The sequence below is a fragment of the Ceratotherium simum genome, chromosome 22, assembly GCF_057802395.1.
Source record: "Ceratotherium simum simum isolate JZ-2026a chromosome 22, ASM5780239v1, whole genome shotgun sequence".
Classification (NCBI taxonomy): domain Eukaryota; kingdom Metazoa; phylum Chordata; class Mammalia; order Perissodactyla; family Rhinocerotidae; genus Ceratotherium; species Ceratotherium simum.
This window is the reverse complement of record NC_141921.1, coordinates 21,055,591-21,068,825: the sequence shown is the minus strand read 5'-3', so window position 1 is coordinate 21,068,825 and position 13,235 is coordinate 21,055,591. Positions and strand designations below refer to the sequence as shown.

General features: G+C 43.6%; 1 protein-coding gene across 2 annotated transcripts in view; it reads right to left on the bottom strand.

Annotated features, from left to right (window-relative positions):
* The window catches only part of MTF1 (metal regulatory transcription factor 1), a 42,392-nt gene that overhangs the window by 15,742 nt on the left and 13,415 nt on the right, over window positions 1-13,235 (bottom strand). For both annotated transcript variants that reach the window (XM_004425978.3, XM_014784168.2), the window contains exons 3-7: window positions 10,738-10,976; window positions 9,813-9,944; window positions 7,403-7,476; window positions 6,812-6,948; window positions 3,167-3,244 (exon numbers count right to left, since the gene is read on the bottom strand). In XM_004425978.3, coding sequence (XP_004426035.1) covers window positions 3,167-3,244; window positions 6,812-6,948; window positions 7,403-7,476; window positions 9,813-9,944; window positions 10,738-10,976 — 660 coding nt within the window. The remainder of the gene's footprint in view (window positions 1-3,166; window positions 3,245-6,811; window positions 6,949-7,402; window positions 7,477-9,812; window positions 9,945-10,737; window positions 10,977-13,235) is intronic.

The following is a 13,235-nucleotide window of genomic DNA, read 5'->3' as shown; positions in this document are numbered from 1 at the left end:
TTCTGCCTGTTTACAAATTATCAGCAGTAACATTATTAAAAAGGAATGAGCCTGTGTGACTCTAAAAGATTATGTACAAGAATGTTCATAGCAGCACTATTTGTAATGGCTCCAAGCTAGAAACTATCCAAATACCCAAGGGATGTAGAAAGAACAAATTGTGGTATATTCATTTAGTGTAACACTGTTCAACAATGAGAATGAATGATCCATTACTATATGCAAAAATATGGATTAATTTCTTAAACATAATGTGGCAAGAAAGAAGCCAGCACAAACGAGTACATACCACATGATTCCAATTATACAAAGCCCAAAAACAGGCAAAACTCGTCTTAGGTTGTTAGAAGTCAGGAGAGGGGTTATCCTTAGGGAGAGGTAATAGCTGTCAGGGGGCATCAGGGGGGCTTCTGGGGTGCTGGGAATGTTCTGTTTCTTGATTTGGGTGTTGGTTACATGGATTTGATGAACAGTGATGATTCATCAAGCTGTATATATTTATGATAGGTGTACTATTCTGTGTGTATATTATACCTCAATAAAAAGGTTTTTCTAGTTAAAAAAAAAAAAAAGCAAAGGGCTGAGGGTACTATGACTCAGCCACCGCCAGGCTTCAGGGCAAAAACCCTGGGGGCAGAATGAGTGGGAGCAGCTCCCAGAGGAGACAAGAACAGGCCTCTGGGGCCTGGAGCAAAGAACACTGGGAGCTGTCTGGGACCAGGCTGGATCCTGAAGCCCAGAGCCAAGAGGCTCAGCGGGCCATTCCCTAGCTGCTTCAATCCTCCTTTAACAAAAGATCTGAGCAAACCAAAGGTCACTTCTAGGGCACACGTACACATGTGGCTGCCCAGAAACCCGTAAAATGACGATCTCATAAAAATTTATCATTTGATTTTATGATTTAATTCATAATTTTTTTAAAGCAAGCAAAGTAAAACAAGGCAAAATTAATCCTACTACTTCAAGGAATTGTAGCCTTGTTTGAAAGAGTAAAAATGAGACTATTTCCAATTCTGGGATAAATGCTGGGTGACAAGGACACAATATGTAATTTGACACCCAGGACAGAGCAGCCTCTCTCTTCCTGATGTAAACTGTGGTTAAAAAGGCTCTGGATTCTGTTACACTTCTTGGAAGAGTGTTTGTTTGCTTCAATATTCTGTTGACGTGGCTGTGCTCCAACCCCAACTGTCTTCCTCGCACTGGACGGCAGCTCTAATCTTTGTCCAGATCTTTAGCCTCAGCTGGGCTGCACAGGGTCTGCCCCCCACGTCCACGGTTCAGGGGTCAACAAGAGAGCTGGACAGAGTTTATACACAGAACTTGGGGCTCCTCTTCGTGGCTCTTTCTTTGCCAGGCGTCCCAGGCACTTTCCAGGGGCTACGTGCTGTGGGAGCCCTGAACTCTGTCCTCTGGTTATCCACGCCTGTAAGACTGAGTGTTTACTGAGTTTTGGCCACCCTGTTTGGTGTCAGCCAGGGCTGGCCCTGAGGTGGATAAGCCCTCAAATCTGACAGCTTATCCAGGCCTTTGCTATCTCCCACGTGGGCCCTTCTTCCCAGTGTTACCTCTGCCTGTTTGGGTTGCTCTCTGGTGCCTCTCAGTAGTTGTTTTTATATTTTGCCCAGCATTTGTAGTTGTTTTCTATGGGAGGGTTGGTCTGATAAGGGCAACTCTGCCATTACCAGAAGAACTTGGTGACAGGCTTTGGGGTGCTTATATAAAAATGCAGTGTCAGCTGCCACTCCCAGAGGACACTGACTCAGTAGGCTTGGGGGAGGCCCAAGAACCTATGCTGCCAGAAGTGCTACAGATGACTCTACCAATCCCACTCTGAGAAACACTTTTTCACAGCATTCCTGAGTCCTTCAGTCTCTGTTCAGAGACTTCCTATCATGTTGATTCTTTCTTATTTATTATGCATATACAGAGAAAATCTAACCTAAGCTATACTTATTTACCAGAGAAAAATAACAAAGAATGCACCCTTAAAAACCAGTGTTGGGGCCAGCCTGGTGGCATAGTGGCTAAGTGTGTGCACTCCTCTTTGGCAGCCCGGGATTTGCAGGTTCAGATCCCGGGCGCGGACCTACACACCACTTACCAAGCCATGCTGTGGCGGCGTCCCACATATAAAGTAGAGGAAGATGGGCACGGATGTTAGCCCAGGGCCATCTTCCTCAGCAAAAAGAGGAGGACTGGCAACAGATGTTAGCTCAGGGCTGATCTTCCTCACAAAAAAAAAAACAAAACAGCGTTGGTGACACAGTAAAGTGCACAGATCCTCATGAGCAAGCATAAGCTCAGGCTTAATGCAGTGTCTGCAAGACACATCACGGAGCCAGATGAATGGAGGGAAATTCCACACAGAGTGAACACAAGCAATCAGACCAAGAGACAGTGGGGCTGTCCTTTAGCAGAGGGCCTGTAGAGGGGGTTCCCTTCAAAACCTCAATCTAGTAAGGGCAAAGAAAGGGAAAGACTGACTCAGGTCAGACCAGCAGAGCTTGAGAAAGTCTGGAAACTGGAATTCTGGCTCCCTCTTCAGTGGACTAATGTTAAGCTCCTCAAGGACAGACCACACCTACTTTTAGCACAAAAGCTCAGCCCTGGCACACTGCCTCAGGAAGTAGGCACTCGATAAATATTTGCCAAATGAATAAAGGAAGAAAATTTCCAAGGCCAGGCGGTTATTCAGTGAGTGACCAGGCATCAGAGAGAACAACCCCTCCAATGAGAGCTCTTATCAGGGAAAAAAAACAAAAACAAAAAACGCTAAATGGTCAGTAATTGGACACAATTAAATCTGGAAGACTTTAAAGACTGGCCTCCCTCAATTTTCCCACCAAAGGGAGTGCTCAATTCTCTTTTTTTTTTTTGTGAGGAAGACCAGCCCTGAGCTAACATCTGCCAATCCTCCTCTTTTTGCTGAGGAAGACCGGCTCTGAGCTAACATCCGTGCCCATGTTCCTCCACTTCATATGGGACGCCGCCACAGCACGGCCTGACAAGCGGTGCGTCGGTGCACGCCTGGGATCCGAACCAGCGAACCCCGGGCCGCCACAGCAGAGCGCGCGCACTTAACCACTTGCGCCACCGGGCCGGCCCCTGGAGTGCTCAATTCTTGTACTTGTTTTTCTAGCACCCATATCACAGGTACACTTACTGTATTGGAATTTTCTCGCAATTCAGAATCTGTGGACAGAAGGCTCAAGTCACTCAGACAAAGGGTGTGATTCGTATCCTGTGAAAGACAAAAAATTCTACGTAAACAAAAATCAGGATTTATAGTAGCGTATCATGTAATGAAACACTTGATTACAACATCCCTAAGATTCCAAATGTCTAGACATGTTACCTAGAAAGGTATAAACCATCCAAAGCAAGGGCTATGTAAAATATTTTAATTTTAAAAGTCCTGACATTCTTAGAAGAATCTCTTACATTTCTGAAAGACGGTTAATTAAGAGTTTAAGAATTATCTCATGATTCAGGCTCCAGAGTAACAAAAGCTGTAATAATACAAAATTAATATTTCTATAATTGGTCTTATATTTACAAAGTGATTTCACATGACCTCATTTGCTATTCATATAAACCTTTGAAGTAAAGTATTATTTTACATTCCCATTTTAAATATGAGAAAATTAATAACAAGACTGGCCGTGAACTGTCCAAAATCACACAGCTAATTAGCAGAACACAAACCCAGTACTTCTGCTTGCAAGTCCACCCTCCTTCCATTGTATCACCGTGTCCCCAATAAGGGCATCTCAGGGATCCTCCCTCAGGGTGGAACTGAGGATCTACTACTCACACACAGCTGCCCGGGCTCACTCTGAACTCCGGATTCCTAGACTGCCAGTTGCAATTCACATACCTTATGTGGGAACCCAGCTCACCTCGGGAACCAGATGTTCACATACATACACGCATTCAACAAATATTCACTGAGCATCTACTATATCTCAGGCACTGTTCTAGGCCCAGGGACACAAGAATGAACAAAGCAAAGTCCCTGCCACCGTGGAGCTTACATTCTAGTGGGGGGGGGACAAAAAGCCAAATATATAGTACACGAGATGATAAAGAGCGCTACAGAGGGTAAAGGGAATAGGGAATGCTGGGGTAGGAGCTGCTCTTCTATTAGATTAGGGAAGGCCTCTCAGATGAGGTGGCACTTGCACAGATACCGAAGGAAAGGGGGCATGGGCCAAGCACGTATGTGGGGAAAGTGTTCTAAGCAGAGGGTACAGCAAGTACAAAGGCCTGGAGGCAGGAGTGGGCCTCCCTTGTTCAAGGGACCACAAGGAGGACAGTATGGCTGAAGGGAAAGGAAGAGAAGTAAACTAGGCCAGAGAAGTGACCAGGTCAGAGTGTACAGTGCCTTGTGCACAACTGTAAAGATTGTGGCCTTCACTTTAAGTGATACAAGAGGCTACTACAGGGTTATGAGCAGAGGACAGACATTATCTGCCTTATGGTTTAGAAAGATCACTCTGGGTGATATATGTAGGACAGTCTATGTCAGGGAAGACTGGGAGAGGGGAGAAGGGGGAAAAGGTGCTAGAAGACCACTTAAGCAGGTTACTGCAATAATCCAGGCAAAATATGATAGCGGCTTTTTTTTGTCCCCCCCCAAAGCCTCAGTAGATAGTTGTATGTCACAGCTGCACATCCTTCTAGTTGCTGTATGTGGGACACGGCCTCAGCATGGCCGGAGAAGCAGTGCGTCGGTGTGCACCCAGGATCTGAACCCGGGCCGCCAGCAGCGGAGCGTGCGCACTTAACCGCTAAGCCACGGGGCCGGCCCATATGATAGCGGCTTGAACAAAGTAATGAGAAGAAGTGATCAGATTCTAGATATATTCTCCAGGTAGAGCTGACAGACTTTGCTGGTGGATGTGGGGATAAGAAGATAAAAGAGTGAAAGAACAACCCCAAGATTCTTGGCCTGTACCACTAGAAAAAAAGGAGGTGCCATTTACCAATATGGGGAAGACTCAGGAGGAACGGGTTTGGACACGTCAAGTTTGAGAAGAGCAGATGATACCTGGGTGGAGTAGGTGGTTAACTACACAAGGCTAGAGTTCAGGAAGAGACCAGGCTGGAGATATAAATTTAGGACTCAAAGGCAATCCAGATGGCACTTAAAGCCTGAGACCGAGGAGCTTCCCTCCACTGGGGAGTGAATAGGGATCCAGAGAAGATGAGGTCTGAGCACTGTGCACAGGAGCACTCCAATGCTGAGGTTGTCGGCAATTCAACTGTCCTTGGATTGTTATGAAAATGAGAAAATTGATCACGACTTCATCAATGCAGTTTAGTAGACAAAGACTCTCAAATCTTAATATTGTTATCTGGTTTTACAGATGAAGAAACTGTGGCACAAAGAAGCCACTGATTAGGGGTGGAGCTTGGATGTGAATTTAGGCAGCTGAACTCCAGAGGCTGCACTCTTCACAACTAATGCTATTTGCCTCTTCCAACCAGGCTCTGGAATCAGACTGCCTGCCCAAATTAGACTAAGTACAAGCTTTGGATTGTTAAGCAAGTTATTTAATTTCTCCTTGCCTCAAGTTTCCTTAACAGTAATAGGGGGATAATTACAGTACTGACCTCACAGAGCTCTGTGAGTGAGAGAATCCGCACAAAGGCACTCAGCACAGCACTTGGCACACAGTAAACATTCAGTTAATGTTAGTTATTATCACTAACAAAACACAAGGGCAGAGACCTTTCAAAGGGATGCTTTGTGGTTTAAAAATGAGAAACCACAGAATTAAAGTACGCTGTCTGTCCCCAAATCAAAATCATATTACGTACTTTAAGAACTTCATTATGCAAAACGGGGTCAGTGTGCTTCAGTTTCCTTATCTGTGAAGCAGTAAGATAATAACAGTACTCACTTCCTAGGTTTAAAAGACGTGAGGTAAGTGCCCAATACCACATTAGAAGTAATAATCATAGGGCTGGCCCTGTGGCTTAGCGGTTAAGTGCGCGCACTCTGCTGCTGGCGGCCCGGGTTCGGATCCCAGGCGCACACCGACGCACCGCTTCTCCGGCCATGCTGGGGCCGCGTCCCACGTACAGCAGCTAGAAGGATGTGCAGCTATGACATACAACTATCTACTGGGGCTTTGGGGGGAAAATAAATAAATAAATAAAATCTTTAAAAAAAAAAAAAAGAAGTAATAATCATAAATTTATCCCAGAATCTCTCTGGAAAGTAGCTGTAGAGGAGAGGAGAGAGAAATATGGTGGAAGGGCTTGGTAAAGAACACACAAAACCGCCTAAAGCTCTGCAGAGGCTTGTTCTGTGGTTCAGTGCCTTAAAGCAGCGGCCCTCAGACCTTTGGTCTGCAGACAATTCAAAAGGGCAAGGGACCCTCCAAACTCTGCCTGGTTCTCCAATGATGGATTAATGGATGTGTGAAGCAAATCATTAATTCGTGTCCCAAACTCAAGTACAGATATACCATTTTATAGATATGAATGGGAAACTGACACCCTTCCAGAGCATCTGGCTGGCCTTTCGGAAGCCATTCTGAGACCTCTTGTTTCAAGACACCTTCTTCCACCAGACCTGATGGAAAGGAGACAGCGCTGAATCAGAAGCTGAAGCACAGAGAGGCTGGTGAAGTTTACGGCTTCCACTGCCCCACCACAAGGACGTGGATCTTGACTCTGATTTCTTCCCTCTCACTAACAGATTTATAGAAAAGACGTTTTAACCTTTTATTGTGATACACAAACAATTGTTGCTGCTCTGTGGTGCCCAGATCAAAACAAAAGACAAAACATGGCACACCTCTGATCCATTGTGATTTGGAAGTGCATTGTATGAGTGTCCTTTGTTATCGTGACCTTTCATGTGACTTTTGAGACTGTATTGAGTGCTGAATGTTTTCTCACAGCCGTTACTGGGGCAGAAAAAGGGTCTTTCACCTGCAAGAATGACAAATAGTGTTAATTTTACCAAAAAGTCACTTCACTGGATTAAGACATCTACTTTTCCCTAACAGAGGGAAGTAAACATTCTTATGAAGGTTCAGGTAACAGTTGTTATAAAGTTGAATAAACTACATCATCTCAGTCCTAAAACTTAACGAAGAGCAAAGCACTGAGAATGGCCTGCTCCTGGGAAGTTTAAAGAGAAGATTAGTTTTTTCCCCAGGTTCTGTTTTTGAGTATCTCTGTATTGGTTTCCTTTCTTAAGATTGGATTCCTGAGCCTAACCTTTAGATCCTTTTCCCTCTGAAAGAAACTCAAACATTACAGGTGAAGGCTAAACTGATTAGGCTTGCTCCCTCCATGAAGCTCTACAAGTCTCAATGGAAACACAGATATCTCCTGGCTCAATGAAGGTTAAAATAAAAAACAAAAATTAGCCTAAACTCACCAGTATGTGTACGGACGTGAGTTTTAAGGTGGTGGCTTGCTGCAAATGCTTTTCCACAGCCATCATGATCACACCTAAATAAGTTGTTTAAGCAAAGAGAAACAGCAGGCATTAGCTAACAGACCTTTATCTTTGACATCTCTTGTAAATACAAACTCAAACTCAAACAAATGTTCAGAACACCAGGATCAGATCGATGAAATTGGTTTTAGAGATGGGAATGACGACAAATCTCTGGAAAAGTACGGTGACAAATCTGGGATCACAGGGAGCTGATGGCCCAGGATAAGTATTTCTTGTCCTAAAGGTAAGGCACATGTGGAGAGTCCTGACAATAAAAGCCTTTTGATGAATTACTTAACAGAATTCTATTGACAACGAGAGCCCATATGGACAATCTGCCAGTGCAATATCAGGAATGTCAACAGCGGGTACAGAGGCTCCCACATAGGCATGGAGCCTGAAACATAACACTAGAACAAAATCAGTCAGAACATATTGGCTGCAATGACTTATCTATAATCTGCAGTGTTGATATATCTCTTTCTTTCTCTTTTTACTTTCTTGATAACCAAAGCTAGAAGTAATCTTTTCCTCCTCAGAATTCCTAAGGCATTTATCTACATGCTTCTTTTATGGCACCTGTCATTTCCAATCTTATTTTATCTCTATGTGTATACACTTGTTATCTGTTCTGAGACTGTAAACTCTTTGAGGGCAGGGTCCATGTAGTACTTTACATCTGCTATAGTTCTTGCACATAGCAGGCATTCAATAACTATTTATATGAATGGATGCATTTTCTTATAAGCCAAAATATTTTATTTCTTTAAATAGAAAGCTTCTCTAAAGCACTTTACTTTTTAATTACATGTAATCATTGTGTCCAAAGTCTCATCTAATATTCAAGAAAAATTAGCAGTTTTAATCATCACAAAAATGCATGTGATTGAACAGAAATCAGAGTCCCCTCAACAGCCCTATGGGGAAAAAAAAAAGTAACCTAAGCTTTAGAGCATCTGGAGAGTAACTAGAATCTAAATACTTTTGCTTTTAAAGGGACCATGACTCAGGAATACATCTGTAATTTTAAAACAATTCCATTTAACTGGTGTTTAAGAGTTGACTGGCCCTGAAGATTTTTATTTTTTTATTTTTTTATAAGTAGCACTTATTTATTTTTTTTTAATTTTACTTTTTTTTTGGTGAGGAAGATTGGCCCTGAGCTAACATCTGTTGCCAATCTTCCTCTTTTTGCTAGAGGAAGATGGTCCCTGAGCTAACATCTGTGCCCATCTTCCACTACTTTGTATATGGACCACCACCACAGCATGGCTTGATGAGTGGTATATAGGTCCGCACCCAGGATCCGAACCTGCAAACCCCAGGCTGCCAAAGCAGAGAGCGCAAACTTAACCACTACGCCACTGGGCCGGCCCCCCTGAAGACTTTTAAATTTCTCGGTACCATAACGAGGAGATGAGTGATTTGAGAACGGTAAGGTAGCAAGTTTAATGCCACGAACATAAGAGCAATCTCTCCTGCCAAAATTCAAAGACATTGTTTATGGGTAATTTTCAGTAACACATCTATATTATATTTAGCAGGAATCCTTACAAACTGATTGTCTCATAAAAAATGTCATATAATCATCCCAGAGTTGTTTTTGAACCCCTACTGAATCCCAAAACAACTTTGGGATGATTATATGACATTTCTTATGCTATATGCTATGAGCAGAGAAGAAAGTAGATGATACAAGTCCTTCCTTCAAGCTTATACATTTATACATGTATCTATTAAACATATATATGTACATATACATAAATTGAATATATAGATAAAAATGGATGCTCCTGTAGGTTTGTGTATACATACATGAGATATTACAAAGCAACAACTGAATAAGTAACAAAATAAAACACCTGCACCACCAGCCTAAGCCTTCCTACTCCTCACTTCACCTCTGGCCTCCTCCCCTCCCACCTCGATTCTTACACAGGTATCCTTCCTCTGTGCTCAAAGCACTTTGGGCATCTCAGTCTCAGATACTATCTGGTTATCTGTGGTTCTCTTCCACCAGACCAAGCTTCTCAAGAGGAGAGCCTGTGTCTTAGTATTTCTCAAGCACTGATAAACGTACCTACCACATAAGTGAGTTTCAACAAATGCTTCTTGAAAATAAAGGGGAAAATGGAGGCAGAAAGGCCATTATCCACAAAGTGAGGATGCCCTTGGTCCCATCACCACCCTCCCACCTGCAGTGCCTGGTTACAGCCATCCTGGGGAGAACTAACACTGCCAAAGAGCTACTGAAGGGGATTTTCTCTCCACTTTGAAAAATTTTAGAGTACATCAGGACCCCCAGCTGGAACCTGGTCAGTGACAAATAGACAACAGAAAGACCTACCGAAATGGCTTTTCTCCTGTATGGGTTCGAATGTGCTTCCTCAGATCACTGAGTGTGGTGAAGTATTTGCTGCAGCCTTGAGATTCACAGTTAAACGTTTTCCCTGTGTGAAGCCTCTGATGTGCCTTCAGCCTGCAAGATATCCCAGAGAAATTCCCTTTGTGATAATGTGCTACACAGCCTCCCCATGTCAGCTTAATGTCCCTCAGGATCAAGTGCAGAAGAATTCTATATCCATAATATATTAAGATCCAAAATTGTTTGCTCAAAGAGAAATTCCTAGAGGTATGAGCGTGACTCTGGAGCCAGACTGCCTGGGACTCAAATCCTGGTCCCACCTCCTACTGGATGGGGGACCTTGAGCCAGTCACAAAACCTCTCTGTGCTTCCAGTTACTTGTCAGCTGCCATGAGAATTAGCACTCAGAACAGGGCCTAGCACATAGTGAGTGCTTTTTAAGTGTTAGCTATTATTATGTTATTTTATACCCAATGTTGAAGACTAATGTAAGTCTCCTGATACAAACAATGGAAAAGAGAAATGGCTAACAAGTGGACTACTCCCCATTTCTCAGGGTAGAAAGATGTTAATCTTCAAGGTGAGGTAGAAAAGAAAATGACAGAAGCCTAATACTAAGATCCTAAGACAATGGGAAATACTACCCTATGCCAAATACTAAAATCCCCAGGCCAGAATGTCACTCCAGGAAATACAAATCTAAACACAATGTACTATCATTTTTAACCAATCCAATATATCTCAATCTCTAAGTAACAAGATCCTTTAATGAATTTTAAACAGTTGAGCATTGCTTGCTCTTTAAAGCCCTGAAAGTGAACATCTGTACTGTGCCAGGAGAGAGAGCTCCGCAGTCACAACAAAGTCAGGGTCAGAGGCTGGCGGTGCGGTGGGAGAAGACGCCGACCTGTACAGCGTGTTGAACGCCTTCTCACAGCCCTGCACGTCACACTCAAATGGCTTCTCCTTCGTGTGCACTCGCACATGGATCCTGAGGCTGTAGGAGGTGAGGAAGGCCTTGCCACAGCCCTCCTGATTACAGACAAAGGTGTACTCTCCTCGGTGAGTCTTCTGGTGGGTGCGCAGGTTGCCTGCTGTGCTGTAGGTACGGGGACAGCCCTCAAAGGTGCACTGGTACCGCTTTACCTGGCAGACAGAGGACACCTCATCAATAGGACAACAGAGCTGCCCAGGGCCTAACTCCCCCCAGAGCTGGGCTCCCAGGAGATATGGATGACACAAACAGGTTTTTATCCTAAACACAGAAAACCAGCTCTAACAAAGAGGGGAAATCTTCCCGTCGATCAAATGACACCTGGACCACAACTGATGAGTAATGGGGAAGAGATGAGCTTAGAGGTAGGTGAATATTCTAAATGAACAGAAGAAGCGTGTTTTCTGACTCTAGTAAACATCTCTCCCTTGGTATGGGCAGATACTGTTACAGTTACCTATATTCAAATACAATCTGACTTCGTTTTAAGGCTTGATTCAACACCCTGCCCTGACACTATATCTTGATTGGAACTGACCAATGTTAAATTGAGCCTAAAACAACCTGAAATTTATATACTCAGTCTTATATATATTAGCTCCGTTATATACTAACATAGTTTCCACTGCATATTTTCAAGTCCAAAATGAAGATAACATATCATGAATTTCTTGGAATATTTGGCAGTATGACATTTCTCAAACTGCCAGCCTCTTGGTTTCCCTTCCCCACGAAACTTCTTGAAAGGGTAGTACACACGTATGCCTCCATTTCCCTCAATACCCACGTATTCTTTAACCACTTGGCAGGCAGGCTTCACTGTACAAACTTATTCTCTTGAACTTACTAGTGGTCAAACTCTCATCCTTCCCCATTTGCAAAAATATCTCATCAATGATGCCCTCTCCTTCTGGAAACTTGTCCTTCACAACACAGTAATTCCGTGGAACTCTCTTTATCCTCTCTGAGCCACTCTTTCCCTTTAACCTCTAAATGTAGGTTTATTCCAAAACTTCTCTCTCATCTCCCACACCTTCCCAGTCTCTACACTGGTGCAGGGGAAGTGCAACACACTTGGCTGGAGAAGACTGAATTCTGGCACCAATATTCAAGACTTCGAGCAAGCCGTTTCACTTCTCTGAACTTGAGGTTCTTTATTTCTAAAATGTGAATATTAACACCTGCCCTGCCTGTCGCATAGTGCTTTCGAGTGGAACAAAATGAGACAAAACACTTGTGAAAACACTTGGTAAACTATCTGATGCTATGCATCTCAGGGTGCCAGTACCGTCTACTCTTCAGCTTCAGCGAACATCTTCATCCCTCAATCCTGACCTTTCTCCAAGGCTTCAGTCCTTGTCTCTAACTCCACTACTGGTACTCATTCAACAGTTACTGAACCACTATGTCCCAGGCAACAAGCCAGATAACACAGATAAAAAAGTAAACAAGACAAAAATCTCTGCTTTTGAGGAGCACTGGTTTTAAGGAGGCAGATGTGGCCAAATTATTATACACTGCGCTGAGCCTGACAACACATACATGCCCGGGTGCTTGAGGAGCACAAAAAAGGGAAACCTAACCCCTCAGAAAGACTGGAAATCAGTGAAGGCTCAGAAGCTGAGGTACTCTCTCAGAATTGAGGATGTCTTTTTCGCTTGCCTGTTTGTCTATTTTTTAGGGGTAAACTGAAAAGGTGTTCCTCAGACAAACCAGGAAAACAAGGGCATTCCAGAAAGAGGTAACATCTTGGGAACTGCATGGAGAGATGACTGCCTGCAAGGAGAAGAATCCAGAAAAATAAGGTGAAGCCTCCTTAGTTAAGCTATGGGAGGAACAGGACTACAGGGAGCCATCAACAGGTTTTAACCAAGTCAGTAACACCATCAGATCTGGGCTTTAGGAGAAATCATTCTGGTAGCCTTGCAGAGGATGGACTGGAAGGGTACAAGAGTAAAAGGGGTAGAGATTAAGAGAAGAGAGACAACAGTCTAGGAGAGAGATGAGAAGAATCTGAACCAGCAAAATGAGAGTGGACATTAGGAGAGATGAATTCCAGAGAAATTAAAGGGGGAGAAATAACCGGCTGTAGCGACAACTGGCTGCTGAGGAGTGGAAGGGTTGGGAGGAGGCAAAGTTGAGATCAACTCCCAAGATTATGGCCTGGATGACTAAATAGATGGTCACACTACCAATCTGGGGCTGGATAGGGGATGGGGGACAGATGATGAGCTGAGTTTGAGGTGCTGCCAGGACTTCCAGGTGGAAATGTCTAATAGACAGTCAGACATATAGGCTGAAAGCTAAAAAGAAAGTCTATGGCAGGAGTCTTCGGGCAGCCTCACTTTACTGCTCTACCAGCTCTGTCACTTACTGTGTAACCTTGGGAAAATGACTTAAGCTCACTAGGC